The sequence below is a fragment of the Ostrinia nubilalis genome, chromosome 7, assembly GCF_963855985.1.
Source record: "Ostrinia nubilalis chromosome 7, ilOstNubi1.1, whole genome shotgun sequence".
In the NCBI taxonomy this organism is placed as follows: Eukaryota; Metazoa; Arthropoda; class Insecta; order Lepidoptera; family Crambidae; genus Ostrinia; species Ostrinia nubilalis.
The window spans coordinates 7129894-7150222 of NC_087094.1; the positions used below are offsets into that span (position 1 = coordinate 7129894).

Consider the following 20329-nt stretch of genomic DNA (forward strand, 5'->3'; position numbering starts at 1 on the left):
TCCATGCATGTGAATATTAATCCAGTGCTTAAAGATGGGACACGATGGCCTATCTTTGATAACCGACAGGATGCTGTTGGCGCTCTCCCGTATCCTCGCAAGCATCGACGCTGTTCGTTTACGGATGATAGCGTAGAAGTCATCCACACGCGCTTCCGCGAACATAGTCGAAGCACTGCAGAACCTTGGTAGCCCCATCAGCATCCTGAAGGCATTGTTGTACTGAACCCTGAGAGCGTTATAGGTCTTTTGCGTGAAGTCACACCACAGACTGCAGGTGTAAAATGTTTGACAGAATGCCTTAAAGAGGGTAATTTTGACATCTCTTGTGCACCTGGCAAACCTGCGGGCGAGCATGTTGCATCGGACCGCCAACGCTCTCCTCTCTCGTTCAATGTCACAGTCATCCGATAGGTTTTCAGTGACAATGTGTCCAAGGTATTTGAATTGAGTTACTCTCTCCAGTTCTACATTGAGAAGTTTCACTGGAGGTATTGGAATTGATTTCTTATTACCTGATCGAAAAACCATGAATTGACTTTTTTTGACATTATAAAGAAGTCCATGCTTAGAAGCATATTCTTCACACACCGACAGTAATTTGCACAGACCATTTGCCGTTGGGCACAGCAACACCATGTCGTCTGCGTAACTAATGCTGTTGATCATAAGACCGTCAACTGAGCAGCCGACCCTGGTGTCGCTGAGCTCAACGATGAGGTCGTTCACATAAAGGCTAAAAAGCGCAGGAGATGTTAGCCCTCCCTGTCTCACCCCACATTCAAGGGTGTACTCATCAGACAGCTCTCCAGACCATCTGACCTGGTTAATCTGATTACCATACCAGTACTGAAAAGTAGTAATTAGTTCAGGTGGCAATGCTATGTCAGATAGTTTCGACCACAATAACTTATAATTAACCAGGTCAAATGCTTTAGAGAGATCCAGGAAAGCAGCATACACAGGCGTCCTTCTCTGGGTATAGTACCTGACTGTATGCTTAAGCGAAAACACAGCACTCTCAGTTGACAAACCGGGTCTGAACCCAAACTGAGCATCATTAAGCTTAAGATGGTGACTAAGTCGTCGCTCAAGCACACCGTCAAGGACCTTTGCCAGTATGGTGGCCAGCGAAATAGGCCTATAGTTGCCTTTGTCCGACATGTCCCCTGTCTTGTTTTTGACTATAGGGACCACAATAGTCTTCATTAGTGCAGAGGGTAGGTACGAGTGCCTAATACAGAAGGTGTACAGCAATGACAGAACCCTAGGAAGATGAGATCCAGCATGGTGAAGGTGTTCTATACTGAGGCCGTCTAATGCTTATTCAATACGAATAGGCTAGGTATACTGATCTTTTGTTGTTTTTGCATCTCAATATTTTGCTTCATTTTGTATCAGGTTTAACAAGACTTTCCAATAAATGATAAGAATATTAGATATAAGAATAATACCTAAGTAGGTATGTGATAATTTTGTAAAAATGTTATACCTACTTACTCATTTGTAAAAGTAAGCGGGACTTGCCTAACAAGTGTTAACAAAAGTATCGCGAAGTTCTGAAGTAGTTTTGCTGTGTTCAATGTCATTCATGTCTAGAATCGGAAATACAAGCTCGTATTGGGTTCTAGCACGATAGGTAGTCTTCCGTACAAATTGTAAGTTGTTATCAATATTCATAAGTCAATGACTTTTGATTTGTGGTGTAGTAAAACTTGTTAACTGACAGATACGATTTTCGTTTAAGATTCCCCAAGATGGGTCGGAAAGTAACAGTAGCTGTGTGCACACTCAATCAATGGGCGTTAGATTTTGAAGGAAACTTGAATAGAATACTGCAGTCCGTGCAAGAGGCTAAAGAACTGAACGCGTTATATCGCACAGGTCCTGAATTGGAAGTATGGTAAGTAACATCCATTAGCTTTTGTAGTTATCGTTCGAAATCATGTTCTTGACGTCATCTTTTATTATTTTCCAGTGGGTACAGTTGCGAAGATCATTTCCACGAGCCAGATACATACCTCCATAGCTGGCAGGTTTTAGCAGAATTACTAAAGTCGCCAACCTGCAAGGATATGCTGATAGATGTTGGCATGCCAGTTCAACACAGAAATGTGACTTACAATTGTCGCGTAGCATTCCTCAACAAACAAATTTTGTTAATCAGACCAAAGATGATGCTTTGCGAGGATGGTAACTACAGAGAGTCCAGATGGTTTTCATGTTGGACCAAAGTAAGTGAATTAATTTTCAAGACATCATAGAACAGAATGCGCTTTTTTCATATTATAGCAAGGCAATTTATGTTATTAAAAGAGCCTTGAAAATCTTTGGCTTATCCAAACTTTCTTTCTTTTTTGGTCGTACCATATAATTATAATTTCAAGCATTTTGATTAGATTTGTAGAAGACTGTAATAATATTTCTTTTTCAGGAAAGGCAAATAGAAGATTACTACTTGCCTAGAATGATAACAGCAATCACCAATCAGACTACGGTGCCCATCGGAGATGCGGTGATCGCGACTAAAGACACGTGCATAGGATACGAAATTTGCGAAGAACTGTGGAACCCTCAAAGGTGCTCTTATGTCTTCATTTCCCATCAAATGGTATTCCAGTAGACTGATGCTTCGTTTGTGTCGGTATTTGTTGAATTAGGAACAAGAGGTCATACACCAAACAGAAAGAAAGCTTTTTTTATCGACCTGTTATCGAGTACTGTGATCTATCAGGTATCGAAAACCCTTATAGTATTTGGCTCAACTGAGCAAATCACTAAATTTCAAGAAGCTGAAAACATTCAATTTTCGGATAGATCCAGTTGGTTCTGTAACCTATTATTTGATAGAGCTCGTGAGGTACTTTCAGGATCAGTAACCAGTTTTTCAATATCGTGTATAGTTACGAAATAACCGAGTGAGATCACTCATCGTTTCCACCCTGTAGTAGATGTAAAGGTTACTGTACAGTAGTGTTAGAAAGTACAGTTAAGCTACACAATTCATTCCTTAATTTCGACCTTATTCTTTCCAGTCGTCATATCCCCCTAAGCCTTGACGGCGTAGAGATCATAGCCAACGGTTCCGGCAGCTACATGGAACTGCGCAAAGCATACGTCACCGTAGACCTGGTCAAAAGTGCCACATTCAAGAGCGGTGGTGCCTACTTGTTCAGCAATCTTAGAGGCTGCGACGGACAGAGGATTTACTTCAACGGGTGTTCCTGTGTCGCCGTGAATGGAGAGGTTGTTAGCAGGGGATTGCAGTTTGCACTGCACGATGTTGTAAGTTTTTTGTCATTTAGATCTCATTAATAAAGAAACATTTTGTTAAATTATTATCATTATTAAAATACTGTTTTAAAGGTGGAGTTGGGTTCTAGATAACTTGGGGGTGTTCTTCGCAGAACAATTTTATTAGTTATATTAGATTTATTCTCTTGAATGTAAACAGATTATGGAACAGTATTCACTTTCCTAACGCATCGTATTCCATAGATAAAGAGAGATCGTAAGCCTTTCTCGACTTAAAGGTGTTTGCTTCGTTTCCCAGAATAACAAAAATCTTTGTTACCTTCAAGTTCTATTTTATTCTTAACTAGCTGACCCGGCGTACTTCGTACCGCCTTAGCGTAGAGATTTTCTTTATATTTTTTTCCGTAAAAACCTTGTACAGAGTATTAGAAAACTACAAAAAAAAAAATCAGCCAAATCGGTCAAGCCGTTTTCATGTTATGTCGTGACAACGGAAACATTTTTATATATACAGGGTGTCCCGTAATGTAACGTCAAGCCGAAACTGGGTGTTGAGGCAAGTTGTGCTGGTTATCAGAAAAATATAAAAAAAAATCTATGTGGCATATTTTAAAAATAATAGGCATTTAAAAAAAATCAAAAAATTCTACTCCAGGTGACGGTCCTTTTACTCGTGTTGCCACAAATCTTCACTTTTTCCAAATTTTTTTTTTGTTATGTAACCCTGAATAATGCTTCTCTAAATTGTTATCAAAATTACAAAAGCAGCTGCTCCAACTTGGATGAAAAAAATACATTATTCCCAAAAAAAAATATCAAAATTAAAATTTTGCCTAGTTTAAATTGACTGTACTGAAAAAAAATTGTACTACGCGAGTGTGGCAAGTGACGTCATAATTTGGCGCATTTAGTAAGGATTCCAAAATGGTATAACACTTTGTAAAATCTTGGTGTAATTGTCGACAATTTTTGTTTATTGGAAATAATCCCGTTTTTAACTTTATCTACCTTGGTTAAAAATATTATTCTAATGTGCCCAAAATTTAAGTTTCTGGCTTAAGTGAGGTGGAGAAGCCATTTTAAAAGGTATGAGCGGGACGGAGAGGGCCATCTTACCAAGCAGGGATGTTATGGATATCCGTAACCGTAACCGAAACTATCGGATATCCGAAATAAAAAAATGTTCATAACCGTAACCGAAACTGATTCAAAAGTTACGGATAGTTTCGGATAAAGGCCAAACTGCAAAACTCTATGAAATTTGCAGTATACACGCCGCAGCTGCAATGCCGCGCTGCCGATTTCATAGTTTTGCAGTTTGCGGTTGCAGTTTGCGGTCTGCGGCCCGTCTTGGAATTGTACCTTAAATCTTAATATTTGTTACCAACTTGTCTGGCATTCGCTGGCACCATCTAATATGCCAGCCTGTTTTACCTTTATCATACATAGGTGTCGTCTTAGTTGGTACATAAAGTAGCTATGTGGGTCACGCTTACGCAGCATCTTGCTATTTGTATTATACCTACATTTTTGAAATTCTAATAATTCCGTAACCGAAATTATCCGAGACTTTCGGATAATCTGAAATGATTTCATATCCGTGACCGTAACCGAAACCGGTATAATATTATTCTAATATCCGTAACCGTATCCATAACCGAAACTTCATATCCTTATTATCCCTGTTACCAAGTACCTACAAGTGCAGGCAGAGGAGGTAGTAAAGGCGCGCGCGCACGGGTGACTTTTGTCACAGTATGTCAACTACTAATTACTGTCATGGTGACAAAAGTTTCTGTGACTGACTGTACGGTAGTCAGTCACAGAAACTTGAATTTTGGGCACATTAGAATAATAATTTTTAACCAAGGTAAATAAAGTTAAAAACGGGACTATTTCCAAAAATACAAAAATTGTCGACAATTACAGCAAAAATTTACCGAGTGTTATACCATTTTGGAATCCTTACTAAATGCGCCAAATTATGACGTCACTTGCCACACTCGCGTAGTACAATTTTTTTTCAGTACAGTCAGTTTAAACTAGGCAAAATTTCTATTTTGAAATTTTTTTTGTGAATAATGTATTTTTTTCATCCAAGCTGGAGCAGCTGGTTTTGTAATTTTGATAACAATTTAGAGAAGCATTATTCAGGGTTACATAACAAAAAAAAAATTTGGAAAAAGTGAAGATTTGTGGCAACACGAGTAAAAAGACCGTCACCGGGAGTAGAATTTTTTGTTTTTTTTAAATGCCTATTATTTTGACAAAATGCCACATAGATTTTTTTTTATATTTTTCTGATAACCAGCATAACTTGCCTCAATACCCAGTTCCGGCTTGACGTTACATTACGGGACACCCTGTATAGATATAGGCTATAGTACGTACTTTTTGTATTATGTTTTAGTTTAGTCGAATGATATCCAAATCACGCTTTTATTTAAACATTTCGTATGTTTACAGGAGGTAATAACAGCCACAATAGACCTAGAAGACATTCGGTCGTACAGAACTCAGATTAGATCCCGATCACACTTGGCCGCGTCAAACAAGCCGTTCCCGCGGATCACGGTTCCCTTCGCGTTGTCTGACGACGATGACGTACACCTGACAACCAGCCCACCGATAGACTGGAAGTATCTGACGCCAGAAGAAGAAATCGAATTAGGTAAGTGTCGAGCGACTGAACGGGAGTTGTCCTACCACACTTTCCCACCACTACAGCAACGAATTTAATCAGAAGCATATAGGAGGAGTTAAAAAATATCGACTCGAGCGTCTGAAGACTGAATGATGCAATTTGTATATTATTTGTAATATGGCTTTTGCCTGTGCGCTTCATTTCACACGCGCTGTTTGATGCAAACACAGAGTTGCTTGCTGTGGCGTATAATAGAGGCTTATGTATATTCAGTAGCAGATTTCTAAAGGTTCTCATCTATTTTCCTAGAATTAATCCACAATAGTCCTCCGTGATGGATAATAAACTAATAAATAACCATACCTTAGGTTGAGTTTGTTCCCTGCAGTTTTACGATTAGTTTGATAAAGTAATTTATTTATTTCGAATGCTGCTTAAAGGCTTACAGAGAATCCAACGCGCCAACAAGTAATAAAAATGTTTCAATTAAACGTACTGTTGTATTTGTTGCTGTGTAGAAAAGTCACTAAAGTCATGGTTTCTGGGACAATGCGAGTTTGTAAAAAAAATTGTCGTATAGACCTTGGCAATTTTATAATTATGCTGAATAACTTCGTCCACATGATTAAATTGGCATGTTTTTATATTTCAGGCCCAGCTTGTTGGCTATGGGACTACCTCCGCAGGTCAGGGCAAGGAGGCTTTTTCTTGCCCCTAAGTGGCGGTGTGGACTCCACGAGTACCGCTTGCATCGTATTTTCAATGTGCACACAGATCTGTGACGCAATACAGAAAGGAGGTAAGTTGTGACGTCAGATTACACAAGGCTTAGACCTGTCCTTGCTAGATAAATAGAACGTCTAGACCTTCCACAAATAGTAAGTTGATTCTAATTTTAATTTTGTGTTTATTTTTAGAGAGTCAAGTTTTGTACGACGTTCGGAAGATCCTCTGCCAGTCTGACTACACGCCATCAGATCCTATGGAACTATGCAATAGGTTGCTGGTAACGTGCTATATGGCTTCAGAGAATTCTAGTCAGGAGACTAAACAGAGAGCTTCGCAGGTATAAAACTTGTATGATACAGTCAGCGTCAAATAGTCCGTAACTTCCAAAGTAGCCAAAAAGTTGACAACATCACCTTATTCCTATTAGGCTAAGAACGCGCCGCGTGCTAAGTCACTGGTACAAAATGGTCGCCCGCCGATCGGGCGGTTTTCGCGCGGGCGGAAACCGCCGAGCGGGACCCGATTACAACCGCGCCCGTTGCGGGCGAAAATCGCGTCTTGAGTTGTGCATTAGTTTTTACATAGTATCTGCATTCTACAGAAGCTGCGGGCCCGCAACCGTCGCGGGCGCGGGTTGAAAATCGCCCCATGAGTTCTTAGCCTTATAAAGAAAGACGTGTTTGGAACTTTTTGCTATTTTGGGTGTCACGAACTATTTGTCGCTGACTGTATCTTAGTTATTTACACTTTTTGTTTTTTGAAAAGTTCACAAAGATACGAGAGATGGTGTTAGTGGTTGCGCTTAGAAATTGAGCGCTAATATCATATTGCTAATTTACATGTTGTCATACTTAAGTCAGTCCCAAGTCCTGTTCAAATATTCTTTCAAAATAAGCTAGATACGAACAAAATCTAGTATGGGTCTAGGGAATTCTTGGATAACATTAAAGAAATATGCGCTTGCGCATTTGACTATTTCAAGAAAGAAACAAATCGTATAGCATCTAAGCTGCTCTTACTGATTACAAAAGTGTTGATCTTCGTTCGTTCGTTCGTTTCAGCTGAAAGACGTCCACTGCTGGACAAAGGCCTCCCCCAAGGATACTCAATACTCAATACTCAATAAGTTTATTGCTTCCATAAAACTCATTAAAAACTCTCATATAATATAGGTGTTACAATGTGTTAATACAGATAATTATGGACCCTGTTGGATTTCCACAAAGACCGGTCCTGCGCCGCTCGCATCCAGGCACCTCCCGCGACCTTTACCAGATCGTCGGTCCACCTAGTGGGAGGCCTGCCCACGCTACGTCTTCCGGCTCGTGGTCGCCACTCAAGAACTTTTCTGCCCCAGCGGCCATCAGCTCTTCGAGCTATGTGCCTGTTGATCTAAAATGACTTAATTAACTTATTTTTCAGCTCGCCAGCGAAATAGGCAGCTACCATTTCCCGATCATGATCGACTCGGCCGTGAGCGCAGTAATTGGCATTTTCACAACAGCCACGGGTCTCGTGCCGAAATTCAGGAGCAAAGGCGGCTGTGCTAGGCAGAATCTGGCCTTACAGAATATACAGGTAATCCTGAAAATCTATATTTATAAAAGCGAAAAGTCACTGATTCACTCATTCATCACGAAATCTCGGAAACTACAAGTGCTAGGAGTCTTAAATTTTGCATGGGGGTTCCTTTTAGAACGTAGGTGCTCACTAAGACAGGAAAATTTCACACTTATGCAACTCTTGTACATCTTGGAACTCACATTTCTATAACCTCAAAGGTTGACAATTACTTCACTTCGTTGCAAAGCGAAACATGACGGTTGAAAAGGCATCTAAGAATTGAAACCTTCATTCCAATACATAAAATGAATTTTATGTGCCTAAAAATCCTGGTTATGTGATAAAAGAGATATTTCCTTCAAATTTAAATTCTTTATGTTCCTACCTTTAGCCCACTTCTCATTCGCTTCGCTTTTTACCTTGAAACAACGTGACAATCGACGATCGCCAGATGTAAAAAAATATAAAAACATAACCATGTAATTCAAATAATGAATCATTGACATCGGTTAATAAACACCGAATTTCTTTAACAATGGGTATCCAAAGTAAACTTACTGTACAACAACTGTGTCAACTAGAATATTTAAATTAATTCGCATATTATCGAATTATTGACATAGATGCGCTGACGTCTTTGTAATGTAATTAATTGCTATGTATTTTGTGTCGAACGTTTATGAATACGCAACTAATTTGCTATTCGATTGTTTAGTACATGTTTTTTTATAATAATTATAGTTTGTTGCGTCACTCTTGTTTAAAAAGGTGTTAGACAATTACGACATCACGTATACGAACTTAGCAATTTACAATAAATTGTTTACTAAATAAATACCTGATGTTATATTTTATTACTGTTTCTTAACCTTGTTTACAAGAACGCCTATTTTATTTGCATAGGGTAGTTGACATCATTGAATTGAATATTTTTACGAGGACATCTTTTTTTAACTGCACCTATAACCAACAAGGTCTAATACTATTTTTAGTTTTAGAAGAGTCGAATGTCATTGTATGAGTCAATTCACATAACGAGCAGAGATCACGATCCTCGAAATTGTGTAACTCTAATAAATATATTTTGTGTCAATTAAAGTATTATGAAAGAGGCATTTGTGGGACGAGTCGTCCCGGACGACGCACAAATACTGGCACTTAATTTTTTTCTCAAGACTCTTAGCTCTGATACGACAATTCGCTTCGTGGCCACTTGTGCCCCTTTTCGAAGCTGAACCTATGCAGATTCTTACATTGTCTAACGCCCGTTTCCCATATTCAGTCCTTGTCCAAATCCGGATTTAAGCATTAGACGTAACATACAAGACACTGTACAGGAGTTGCATTAGTGTGAAATTTTGGGTTAGTTCTGTGTCTATGTCAACTCAAAAACAGTTTGAAGACTAGACTTAAAAATGTTTTTACCTTACAGGCACGTTTACGGATGGTGCTATCGTACTTGTTTGCTCAGCTGATGCTATGGGTGCGAGGCCGGCCAGGCGGCTTACTCGTGCTCGGCTCGTCCAACGTAGACGAAGCCTTGAGAGGCTACATGACCAAGTATGATTGCTCCAGCGCAGACGTCAACCCCATAGGGGGCATATCAAAGACCGACCTTAAGGCGTTCCTTCAGTATGCTAAAAGCCGGTAAGTTAAAATGGAATTATTTCTTTCTATCACATTAGCCTGTGGAATATAATTATTTAGCATGTACTTACGTTGTTGTATGACTTTCTTTGTGCTGGCCCATTTACTGTCTCAAGGTGGTAGGGTTAAAGTAATACTGGGACGTGTAAAAAGCGCCTTTTAAAAGCCTATTTTCACAAAATTTACTTTTATGACAAAATATATATCGCTTCCTGATTAGGCTACGTTTTCACCAGAGATGTGCGAGGATACGTAGCGAGGGATGTGTTTGTAAAGAACCAATAGAATCGCTTCGATTAACTCGCCTCAGTGGAAACGCTGCCTTAGGGGTTATAGCTCTTCTATCGCTATTTAAGGTAAAATGAAATGTTAAATTGCAACACACATTAGATCTATCTTTATCGTCACGTCTTAAGGTCCAAATAGAACTTGCTACTTCAAGGGTTAAAAGTCAATTTCCCCCCAGATTCTTCTTGCCGTCACTATCGGAGATACTCCAAGCGCCTCCCACTGCGGAATTAGAGCCGTTAACTGACGGTCAGATAACGCAAACTGACGAACAGGATATGGGCATGACGTATGCAGAGTTGTCAGAGTTCGGGAGACTGCGTAAGACCCATCACTGCGGCCCCTTCAGTATGTTCCACAAACTGGTTCACACTTGGAGCGACAAATGCACGGCCCAAGAGGTAATTATTGAAGTAGTTTACTAATTGATTGACGATGTAATTTGTGTCATTGGAGAAATATATTTTTTAATATAGTTTTTTTTATGTTGTGGTCTCTTAAGGATGTTATAACGTTATATTCTAAACGCAATCTTTTGAGTCGTAGAGTTTTTTGAAATCGAAGGTTATCGATAAAAATAATATAAACAAATATTTTCTCCGATGAATTTTATCAGTAATCCCATAATTACATGTGCCTAAGAACGAGTACGAATAATAAATATTGGAGCTCTTGCTATAAAACTTGTCTGAGAGTCGATATTGTAATTATAGTAACTTTTAGGTAAAGTTAAGTAGATAAGCTCATACAAAATTGACCCGCGGCGGGGCCCGCGACGGGTCAATTTTGTATGAGCCCGCGCCCGCGTCCGCTTAACACAGCGTTTGGCTTCAGACAGCCTAGGCGATCCAAAATACGCAATTCATTTTCGCAATAAACTTCAGCTTATTAGGTTTCGCTAATACTACCTTTACGATCCATTTTCCTTTGATCCAGGTCGCTGAGAAGGTGAAGCATTTCTTCCGGTGCTACGCGATCAACCGACACAAGATGACCGTACTGACACCCTCGTACCACGCGGAGACTTACAGCCCCGACGACAACCGGTTCGACCATCGCCCGTTCCTCTACCGCGTGCATTGGAACTGGCAGTTCAAGGCCATTGATGATGCGGTAAGTAAAAAAACTATAGGTCGCTTATCTCAGAAGCATTTCTTCCGGTGCTACGCGATCAACCGACACAAGATGACCGTACTGACACCCTCGTACCACGCGGAGACTTACAGCCCCGACGACAACCGGTTCGACCATCGCCCGTTCCTCTACCGCGTGCATTAGAACTGGCAGTTCAAGGCCATTGATGATGCGGTAAGTAAAAAATACTGCCTAGCAGTGTTGCCAACAGCTACCAAAGGCTCGTAGCTAGGAATTTAACAGAAAGATGCTAGATTGAGTATTTTTTTCTCCCTAAAAAGTAGCTAGAAGTAGCTGAATTCCGAAGTAAATAAAATACTAAAGAAATAAAACACTGAAGTTAATAAATCAGCTATAAGTAAACTTTAATCAACTTAACTTTAATACTGTGACTACTTAATGAACAAAAAAAGAAGACAATATTTTGATTATCTACCGATTTAAGTGAGTCGAATCGTAATTGCTAATACTAATTTTGTTTGTCGGGTATGCCGCTACCATAACTTTGTAAAAATATATCATAATCAATAATTGCTAGAAAAAGTAGCTAAAAAGTTTAGCTACAAGTTAAAAAAAATTGTAGCTGCCTGACATCAAAAAGTTGCTAAATCTAGCTATAAAGTAGCTAAGTTCGCAACACTGCTGCCTAGTGCTTAACTTAGGCGGCATGAGACGTTTTTGTAACGTCAAACGTCAACGAGGCTTTCAGATCTCCTTCAGATTTTTATGCTCTGTCACGACAAAATACAGGGTGTGGTTTTGTAAAACAACGCCCATCTCAGAGGTGTTAGTATACACGACACTGATGCCAAAAAAAAAATCCATGAAATCAGGAAAATGGTTGTTAGCGACGTCAACCGAGAAAATACGCTAATTTATTAATTAGAATTGATTAGCAACGTTAACAGTCAGAAAATGTTGTAAAATAATTAATCAGAGTTGATTAGAGATAAATAACATTCCATCTCTTTCTCACGTTATCAGTTATCTCGCTTGCACTTCTGGAATATTCGAGAAAAAAAGAAACAGGACGGCAATATTGGACCTCTCGCTTCGAACATTCCAGAATTATGTTCTAGAACAATGAACATGGGAGACAGAGACAGGAATATCGGGAGAGAAAGGAATGGATATAGCCCGGTCCCTATAAATACGGAGCGAGGCGCTCCGGGAGACAAGTTTAGTTAAAGTTAAATTGTAGTTTAGTTCAGAGAACAAGTGCTCCAAGAAACAAGTGATCTGAAGAAGCAAGAACTGAGAAAAGGAAGCGAATAATAAACGCGAGAACTCTCAGCAAGTGAAATAGTGGTTTTATTCCTGCAAGTAGCACCTACTACTAGTAAGGGCAAGCTCTCAACGGCAGTCATCATCGTCCGGTCAGCGCTCTCGAACACACATAAACGCATACAGTCCACTGCAGTCCACCACAATGGTATTATTACGCGGGCGAGCTATCGGTCAGGTATTATTACGCGGAGGTGGTGCGGGCGGTAACAAGCGCCGTCTCGAAAGTTTTAGGAGAGGTTTGAACAAGGTTTTTTACTAATAAAGTAATAGTTAAATTTTTATTTTTATTTTTCTTGTAATTACTTTCATGTGTACTTACCCCTGAGATAGGCGTTGTTTTACAAAACTACACTCTGTATTTCAATGTCACCCCTCTCGTGCCGTTAGACCTATAGATACTAGGGCACTATTTAAGTTGTGAGCCTCGACAACATAACGTGTTATTAGACAACATCTGATACTTTTGATGAAAAGTTTGACATTTTTGACTACAACCTTATTCAAAACTTTTTATCATTTGAGCACGTTTTATATTATTAACATTGAATTGAAAATTATCTTGACTACAAAAACATGGAATTGACTTGCGGAAATTTTCGCGCGAAGATTTATTATGACTTTCGACGTGGTTAATCAATATAAAACTGAAGCGGTCAGCTAAATTTCACTTTTGGTGATAAAGATCTGTCCTTTACCATTGTAAAACGCTAGTTTAAGAAATATAATATTGTATGTCATTGGCTCACCAGTGAACTTTGCGAAAGTCGTCCAAAATGACTAATAGTGGCGGAAAACATTGATGTTGTCAGAAAAATGGAAGAGAAACCTCGTCATGTGATATATCGTAGGATTGAGATAATCCTAGGCATTAATTCCACTAGCAGTAATAAAATATTGTATGACCATATTATGGTTAATACGTTTTTTTCTCGCTGGATGTCACAAAATATTTCAAACGCTCAATAGGACGTTTGTGTCGTTTAGTCCTAGGAAATGTTTGATAAATACGTTTTAAAAGCTTTAAAAGCCGTTTTTAAAATTGTGACAGTTGACGAATTAAGGATCTATGTATAATGATCCTGAAAATAAACAGCTATCGACTATGGAGGTGTTTAAAGATGAACCAATTCCAACAAAAGTCCCATGCGCTCGGAACACTTTAAAACTTACGGTCGCCTATTTTTCCGAAATATCCGATTATATGACAGAAACGTCACTAGAAAAATTTAGAATGGTTAAAATTTATTAGTAAACAGCCACTTTTTTTCCAAAAGTCTTCAGTTTAATAAGGGAAACTGACCAGCATAGTCGAATCGCCATTCGTGACGAAAATGTGAGCTTATACACGTCTCGTCAAACAACTGACTATTTGAACACTCAAAATATGAAATAAACAGGTCCAACGCTACAAAATTCTTGCTTGGAATCTAAACACTTCTTTTGGTACCCATATATTAAAATTAAATGCGTGAACAGCGATTTATGTAGCCAGAAGCAACTGTCGCACAGTAGTTTGATTTTAAAAATAGGTGGACATACGATCGAAAGTCATAATTTCACCGAAACAAAAATTGTTTTGGATAGCATTTTGAATGCTGATCAACATTTGTCATTATGCATTTTTCGATAAAACGAGCCTTTCATGCTTAAAAAAAATATGTCAAGAAAATTTGTATGGAGAAAAATCTTTTTTATTTTTTTTCTGGCTACTGTTGCAAACTGTAGCGGTCAAACCTTATGTAGTCGTAAGTACCTATGGTGCCTAACATTACTACATAAATACTTTTTGCGGGCACGCGCGGCGAAGCGAGTAATGGACATGCAAAATTTTAAATATTTTTATTTATTCATTATTGATTTTAATGCACTTAAAGTAATTATTAATAGATAAATATACTTAGTCTAACTTACTACAGCCCCCTATTACCTCATTTCACGCTAAAACCTTTCAAACTAGAACCTAAGTTTGTAGGTACTAGGTAGTCTAAGTTGTTTTTATTGTCATTATAATATTCACTACTGGTCTACTGGTTATCGTGTAAGATAGATTAGGTAGATATCAACCCTTTACCTAGGTATATACCTACTTCTTGGCACTTATAATACCGACATATATGATTAAAAAAAGTCTTCAAGCAAGAACCCTTGACTTCAATAGTTATGAAAGATTTTTTAACTTTCTAGAGTAGTCCTGAATAGATCCTTAAATCATTTTGACTGTCATAATCGATTACAGTAGGTAGCGGGATAGTTTCAATTTTGATAGAACTGTAATTTCCAGTTCTTCTGTTGAATAGTCTTATACTTTCGCAAAAATATTCTTTTTTTTTTGGCTCCTTTAAAGAGGTGTAAGTTTCTTTCCCTTCGTCTTAAAAGATAACGTACATAACACCTTTATAAGTAGCCTCAAACATAAAGCATAAAGCATACCTTTACCCAATCATCGAACTGAGAAAAATTTGAAATCCGACATTTATCACCTTCTTCCATTCATGTCTTCAATTATTATCTTCGTTCGAATAAAAAAATCAAAAAAATATATTTTAGCCTATTCACTTATCTTGATCAGAGTGTTCAAAATAATCAAAGTCACTCACATACTTACTTTTTCCGAAAGAATCCAATAGGCAGGTTTGCAGTACACCAAAATGTTATCACATTATCTGCACCATGTAACAGTAGTTTTTGTGTACGTTAGCTGGCATATAAAACTATAGGTAGAGGTATACATAATGGATCTGCAATAATGTGTGGCAATACGGCTCGGAAACGTGGCCTCTCAATATAGGCCTTATAAATAAGCTCAAAATTGCACAACGTGCTATGGAGAGGGCTATGCTCGGTGTTTCTTTACAAGATCGAATCAGAAATGAGGAGGAGATCCGTAAACGAACCAAAGTCGTTGACATAGTCCAACGGATTAGCAAGCTAAAGTGACAATGGGCAGGGCACATAGTACGCAGAACTAATGGCCGATGGGGCAGCAAGGTTCTGCCACGTACCGGAAAGCGCAGCGTAGGACGTCCACCCACAAGGTGGACCGACGACCTCATAAAGGTAGCAGGAAGGCGCTGGATGCAGGGCACCACCAATTGGCCATTGTGGAAATCATTGGGGGAGGCCTATGTTCAGCAGTGAACGTTCTATGGTTGAAATGATGATGGATGATGAATAATGTGTAGAAGAGGGTTACGGATATTTCCATTTATGATGGAATTATTTGACTAACTGAATGGAGAGCCATAAAAATGTATTGTTTACTATATGGGTTGAAACCCTTACTGAACCCACTACCTACTGTAATCGATTATGACAGTCAAAATGATTTAAGGATCTATTCAGGACTACTCTAGAAAGTTAAAAAATCTTTCATAACCATTGAAGTCAAGGGTTCTTGCTTGAAGACTTTTTTTAATCATGTATGTCGGTATTATAAGTGCCAAGAAGTAGGTATACAGGGTGACTTTTGTATCAGTATCCAAATTTTTTCCTGACATTAGGTATCGTTTATAGATGACATTTTTAATAAAAAATAGGTAGGTAAAATTTTAACAACAACTATTTTTTTCCTAACCAATTAATAACGTAGTGTGGTTACCGCGCTTAGCGCGTAAACATTTTGCGGGAGAGCTGGTCGAGCGGAGAGCTGGCAACGTGTGGCAACGCTCGACCGGCCGGCCTGGCCGCGCGCGGCGCATCAATCAGTCGCCCGCGCAACCCATTACGAGACGCGCGTATCGCTGCGCGCGCCGATCGTTCCGTCGCGCGGTCATCGTAACGATGTATTCGCAGCGCGAGTGTTATGAAATGATTCGGTGCTACATTTTAAGTGGAGAGAGTTTGAACCGGGCCCAGAGGAATACCTCGACTTCGTAACCAAGGACTAAACCCAACAGTGCCAAACCGGTGAACGATTTTAGCGGCAAACTGAAGCGAGATCCGCGAGCAAGTACGTAAGTACCTACACGAGACGCGAAGTGCGAAATGACACTGTAGTTTTAAATAAACTCAAAGACAATGTACAAAAGCGTGCAAGTCTGTCTGGAGAAAAATGGTATGCACTTTGGGCAATTATTAAAATACCTACTCATAATTTCTTAGTTTGTTGTTAGGTTAGGTAGGTTTGGTAAGCAATCTCAATTATTGCACATGAAAATAACGATAAATACCCCCGAATAGGTACACAAGAAAAGTAGTGTTACCGCTCTCGGTGATTTTATTTTCTTTTTGAACGCGTAATTATTGTCGTAGGTATTTAATTTTTCTACCATAAATTAGTAAGTCTGTTTAATTAAAACTAATTACCACTTTGAAATCTTTTGCATTTTGACGGTCCTAAGCCCGTGAAAGTATGAAGGGAAAATCGACAACTTATGAATCGTATCGCAATGAATGAAATGCGGCGCGGGCAGGCGCGTACGTGTGTGCGTGCGTAAGCGAGTGAGCCGTGACCACGGTGTAAGTGTTTTTTCAGACTGTTTCTGGGTGCTTTATTTTGACATTTTTGTACTGGACGATACAAAAATAAAAAATACGTGTTTTGTCTTTCGCTTCATAGATTATTATATTAAAATTTGGATACTGATACAAAAGTCACCCTGTATACCTAGGTAAAGGGTTGATATCTACCTAATCTATCTTACATGATAACCAGTAGACCAGTAGTGAATATTATAATGACAATAAAAACAACTTAGACTACCTAGTACCTACAAACTTAGGTTCTAGTTTGAAAGGTTTTAGCGTGAAATGAGGTAATAGGGGGCTGTAGTAAGTTAGACTAAGTATATTTATCTATTAATAATTACTTTAAGTGCATTAAAATCAATAATGAATAAATAAAAATATTTAAAATTTTGCATGTCCATTACTCGCTTCGCCGCGCGTGCCCGCAAAAAGTATTTATGTAGTAATGTTAGGCACCATAGGTACTTACGACTACATAAGGTTTGACCGCTACAGTTTGCAACAGTAGCCAGAAAAAAAATAAAAAAGATTTTTCTCCATACAAATTTTCTTGACATATTTTTTTTAAGCATGAGCTCATGCTTAAGAGCGCAAAGCTCGTTTTATCGAAAAATGCATAATGACAAATGTTGATCAGCATTCAAAATGCTATCCAAAACAATTTTTGTTTCGGTGAAATTATGACTTTCGATCGTATGTCCACCTTTTTTTAAAATCAAACTACTGTGTGTCGGTGCGGTCAAAAACCATGCTTTGGAGGTGCCTCAAGCTGAGTGGAAAAAATGCTATGAAAAGTGTTTCGGACACATTAAAAAGTACATAAATCATGAAAGACAATACCAATAAACGCAATCAATACCATTTTAATAATAAACTACTTTGTTTTCATAGTTAGGCTCACAACTTAAATAGTGTCCCACGTATTCATCAGATAATTTAGTGTCCACTGACACGACCCTCTAATTTTCTAGAGACGTGTAGAGAATTTTGCCTACACGGCCAGATGGATTGGGGAGGCCTGTAGTTCGCATATTTGTCCCTTAGTCGCCACTTATACCCACCAAGGGGAGAGTGGGCAGACTGCGAAAGTAACTTTGTTTGTTTGTCACATTTCAACGCATAAAGGTCTATTCACACATATCAGTGAAGCCACAGTTTCGTCTACGTGTTTGCTCAGTTCAGTGTTGCGTTAGTGATTTAATTCACACATGTCAGTACTCAGTTCACAGAGCTTTTAGTGATACGTCTATGATTGCCGGTATCCTCACTGAAACTGACTAGTGGGGATGAGTTCATAGAGTATGTATGAAAAAATATTTCGCACTACACCGCTAGTTGTGTCAGAACTGATATGTGTGATGTATCTTAGATGAATTTTCGCCTATATTTCCAATTTAAATGTTGACTGCCTAGCCTTATGAATTCATCAGTAATTTCTCAATTTAAAATCGCTGCTCTTTTTCAGGTAACGCAAATGTCAAAGGACAAACGCGGATCGCTGCGAGACGGCGACCGTAGCCAAGTAAACCAAGAGCCCGGTAAAACCAATAACGGTAGTGCACTTGCGCCCAGTGTGAATGCACCCTTGTATATGCGTAGGAAAGGAGTGCTAATATAGTCACTTGCTTGTTTGTTGTGTGTCGTTCATCATTTTTTACTGCTTGTGTATGCTTGAAGACTAAGAGCTAGTGAACGCCAGACCTACGTCATTTTATAAAAGCTGAAACTTTGTCAGCGTATGCTCCCAATATAGTTTAAAATGCTGGTGAATCATGAAGTTTGGGTCATCGTGGCTTTGGCAGCTATCCTAAAAAAACTGTCTGGCAAGGAGTTGGAACTGTCAAAACTATTTGGCTGATGTGGAAACAACTTATAATCATTGCCCAAATATTATGCATAAATATCTGAATTTTTGGTATAACGACGTAGGTCTGGCGTTCACTAGCTCTTAGTCTATTGGATTGAAACATCATTGTGGGGCGCTATACCTAAGCTGATTACTCTGAATTGGGCGGTCAAATCGAATATCCAGACGATATGCCGACTCGCTTAAACATATTTTATAGCGCCCCTAAAAGTGTAGTGTCACAAATTTTTGGGTTTTAACCCCTGGTTAGACTAAGCAAGAAAAAAGTTTTTTGGCTCTTAACTTCAGGCAATAAAGTTAAAAAAAAATTTTTACTTAATGACTGTAATAAATTTTAATATAACCTGTCTGTTCAAGGATTGGGTTACCATTTGAATTTTGTTTATCATATTCAAATGATAATGACATTTGTGAATTTAAAAAAGAAACTTAATCCAACTTTTGCTAAGAGCCAGTCTTAATTTGAACGAACAACTACTTACTTTTGAAATTACGACTTATTAAATAAATACCGTCAATATACATAATGTAATTATGTCACAACAATGTATGTTTGTATGAGTTTGCTTTTTGACATGCTCGTATTTTAAACTTTGTCTTAAGTGTGTTTGAAAATAATATAGTATTTTTCATATTTTGTTTTTTTTTTTTCATTGCATGATTTTACGTGTCACATTACTACGCATATGCGTAAATCATATAATTTAGACGCATTTTGGTATCTAAAATATAATTTATTACGGCTTAGCGTAGGATTTAACGAAACAGCTGAAATATTTATTCATGCTAGTAACACTAATTTCGATGTTGGTTCGTTTTCAACCTTTCATAAAATGTCAATTTTTGCCAATGGATTTTTAGCTTTATACAGGTTGTCCCAAAATTAGCACGTCACACTGACACTGGAGGTAGCTGAGTCTAAGACGCATCGAACAAGCTTAATACGTCCATAGAAAAGTTTCATAACTTATAAGATCTGATCAATTTTATTTATTCATTTCCATAGAAAAGTTTCTATGAGTTTTGAAATATGACTCATATTATGTAGTTATTTTTAAAAATGGTCTTGTTAGATGCGTCTTAAGCCTTGATCACACGTACCGAGCAAACGGGCAAGACAGTGCTCTCGTACATGTACATACTCGAGCGCTCGGCCGAGCACTTGGCGTAATGTTCATACACACCGAGTACTCGGCCGAGCGCTCGAGTATGTGACTCGCTCACCCAACTGTCTCGACCGAGTAAACATTATACTGTCTCGCCCGTTTGCTCGGTTCGTGTGATCAAGGCATAAGCTCATTTACCTCTAGTGTCAGTGTGAAGTGCAAATTTTGGGACATCGTGTATGTTTTTTAGTTTAAAATTAATTGAAAATGACTCCGGAGATATATGCTGTAAGTACTTATGCCCAATATAGTGGAATTGAAAGTTTAGTGTGCTTGTCATAC

The 20329-nt window shown here is 38.5% G+C and overlaps 1 protein-coding gene across 7 annotated transcripts in view; it reads left to right on the plus strand.

Annotated features, from left to right (window-relative positions):
* LOC135073166 (glutamine-dependent NAD(+) synthetase) overlaps positions 1-20329 on the plus strand; it is a 32437-nt gene that overhangs the window by 11849 nt on the left and 259 nt on the right. For 4 of the 7 annotated variants that reach the window (XM_063967220.1, XM_063967218.1, XM_063967221.1 and 1 more), the window contains exons 2-13: positions 1748-1903; positions 1979-2234; positions 2435-2580; positions 3036-3285; positions 5722-5926; positions 6552-6698; positions 6817-6965; positions 8051-8206; positions 9624-9838; positions 10305-10527; positions 11063-11239; positions 18480-19517. In XM_063967220.1, coding sequence (XP_063823290.1) covers positions 1758-1903; positions 1979-2234; positions 2435-2580; positions 3036-3285; positions 5722-5926; positions 6552-6698; positions 6817-6965; positions 8051-8206; positions 9624-9838; positions 10305-10527; positions 11063-11239; positions 18480-18632 — 2223 coding nt within the window. In that variant the 5' untranslated portion in view covers positions 1748-1757 and the 3' untranslated portion in view covers positions 18633-19517. Of the gene's footprint in view, positions 1-1729; positions 1904-1978; positions 2235-2434; positions 2581-3035; positions 3286-5721; positions 5927-6551; positions 6699-6816; positions 6966-8050; positions 8207-9623; positions 9839-10304; positions 10528-11062; positions 11240-18479; positions 19518-20329 lie in introns of those variants that run through there. The other 3 variants (XM_063967224.1, XM_063967225.1, XM_063967222.1) reach the window with 3 other exon arrangements.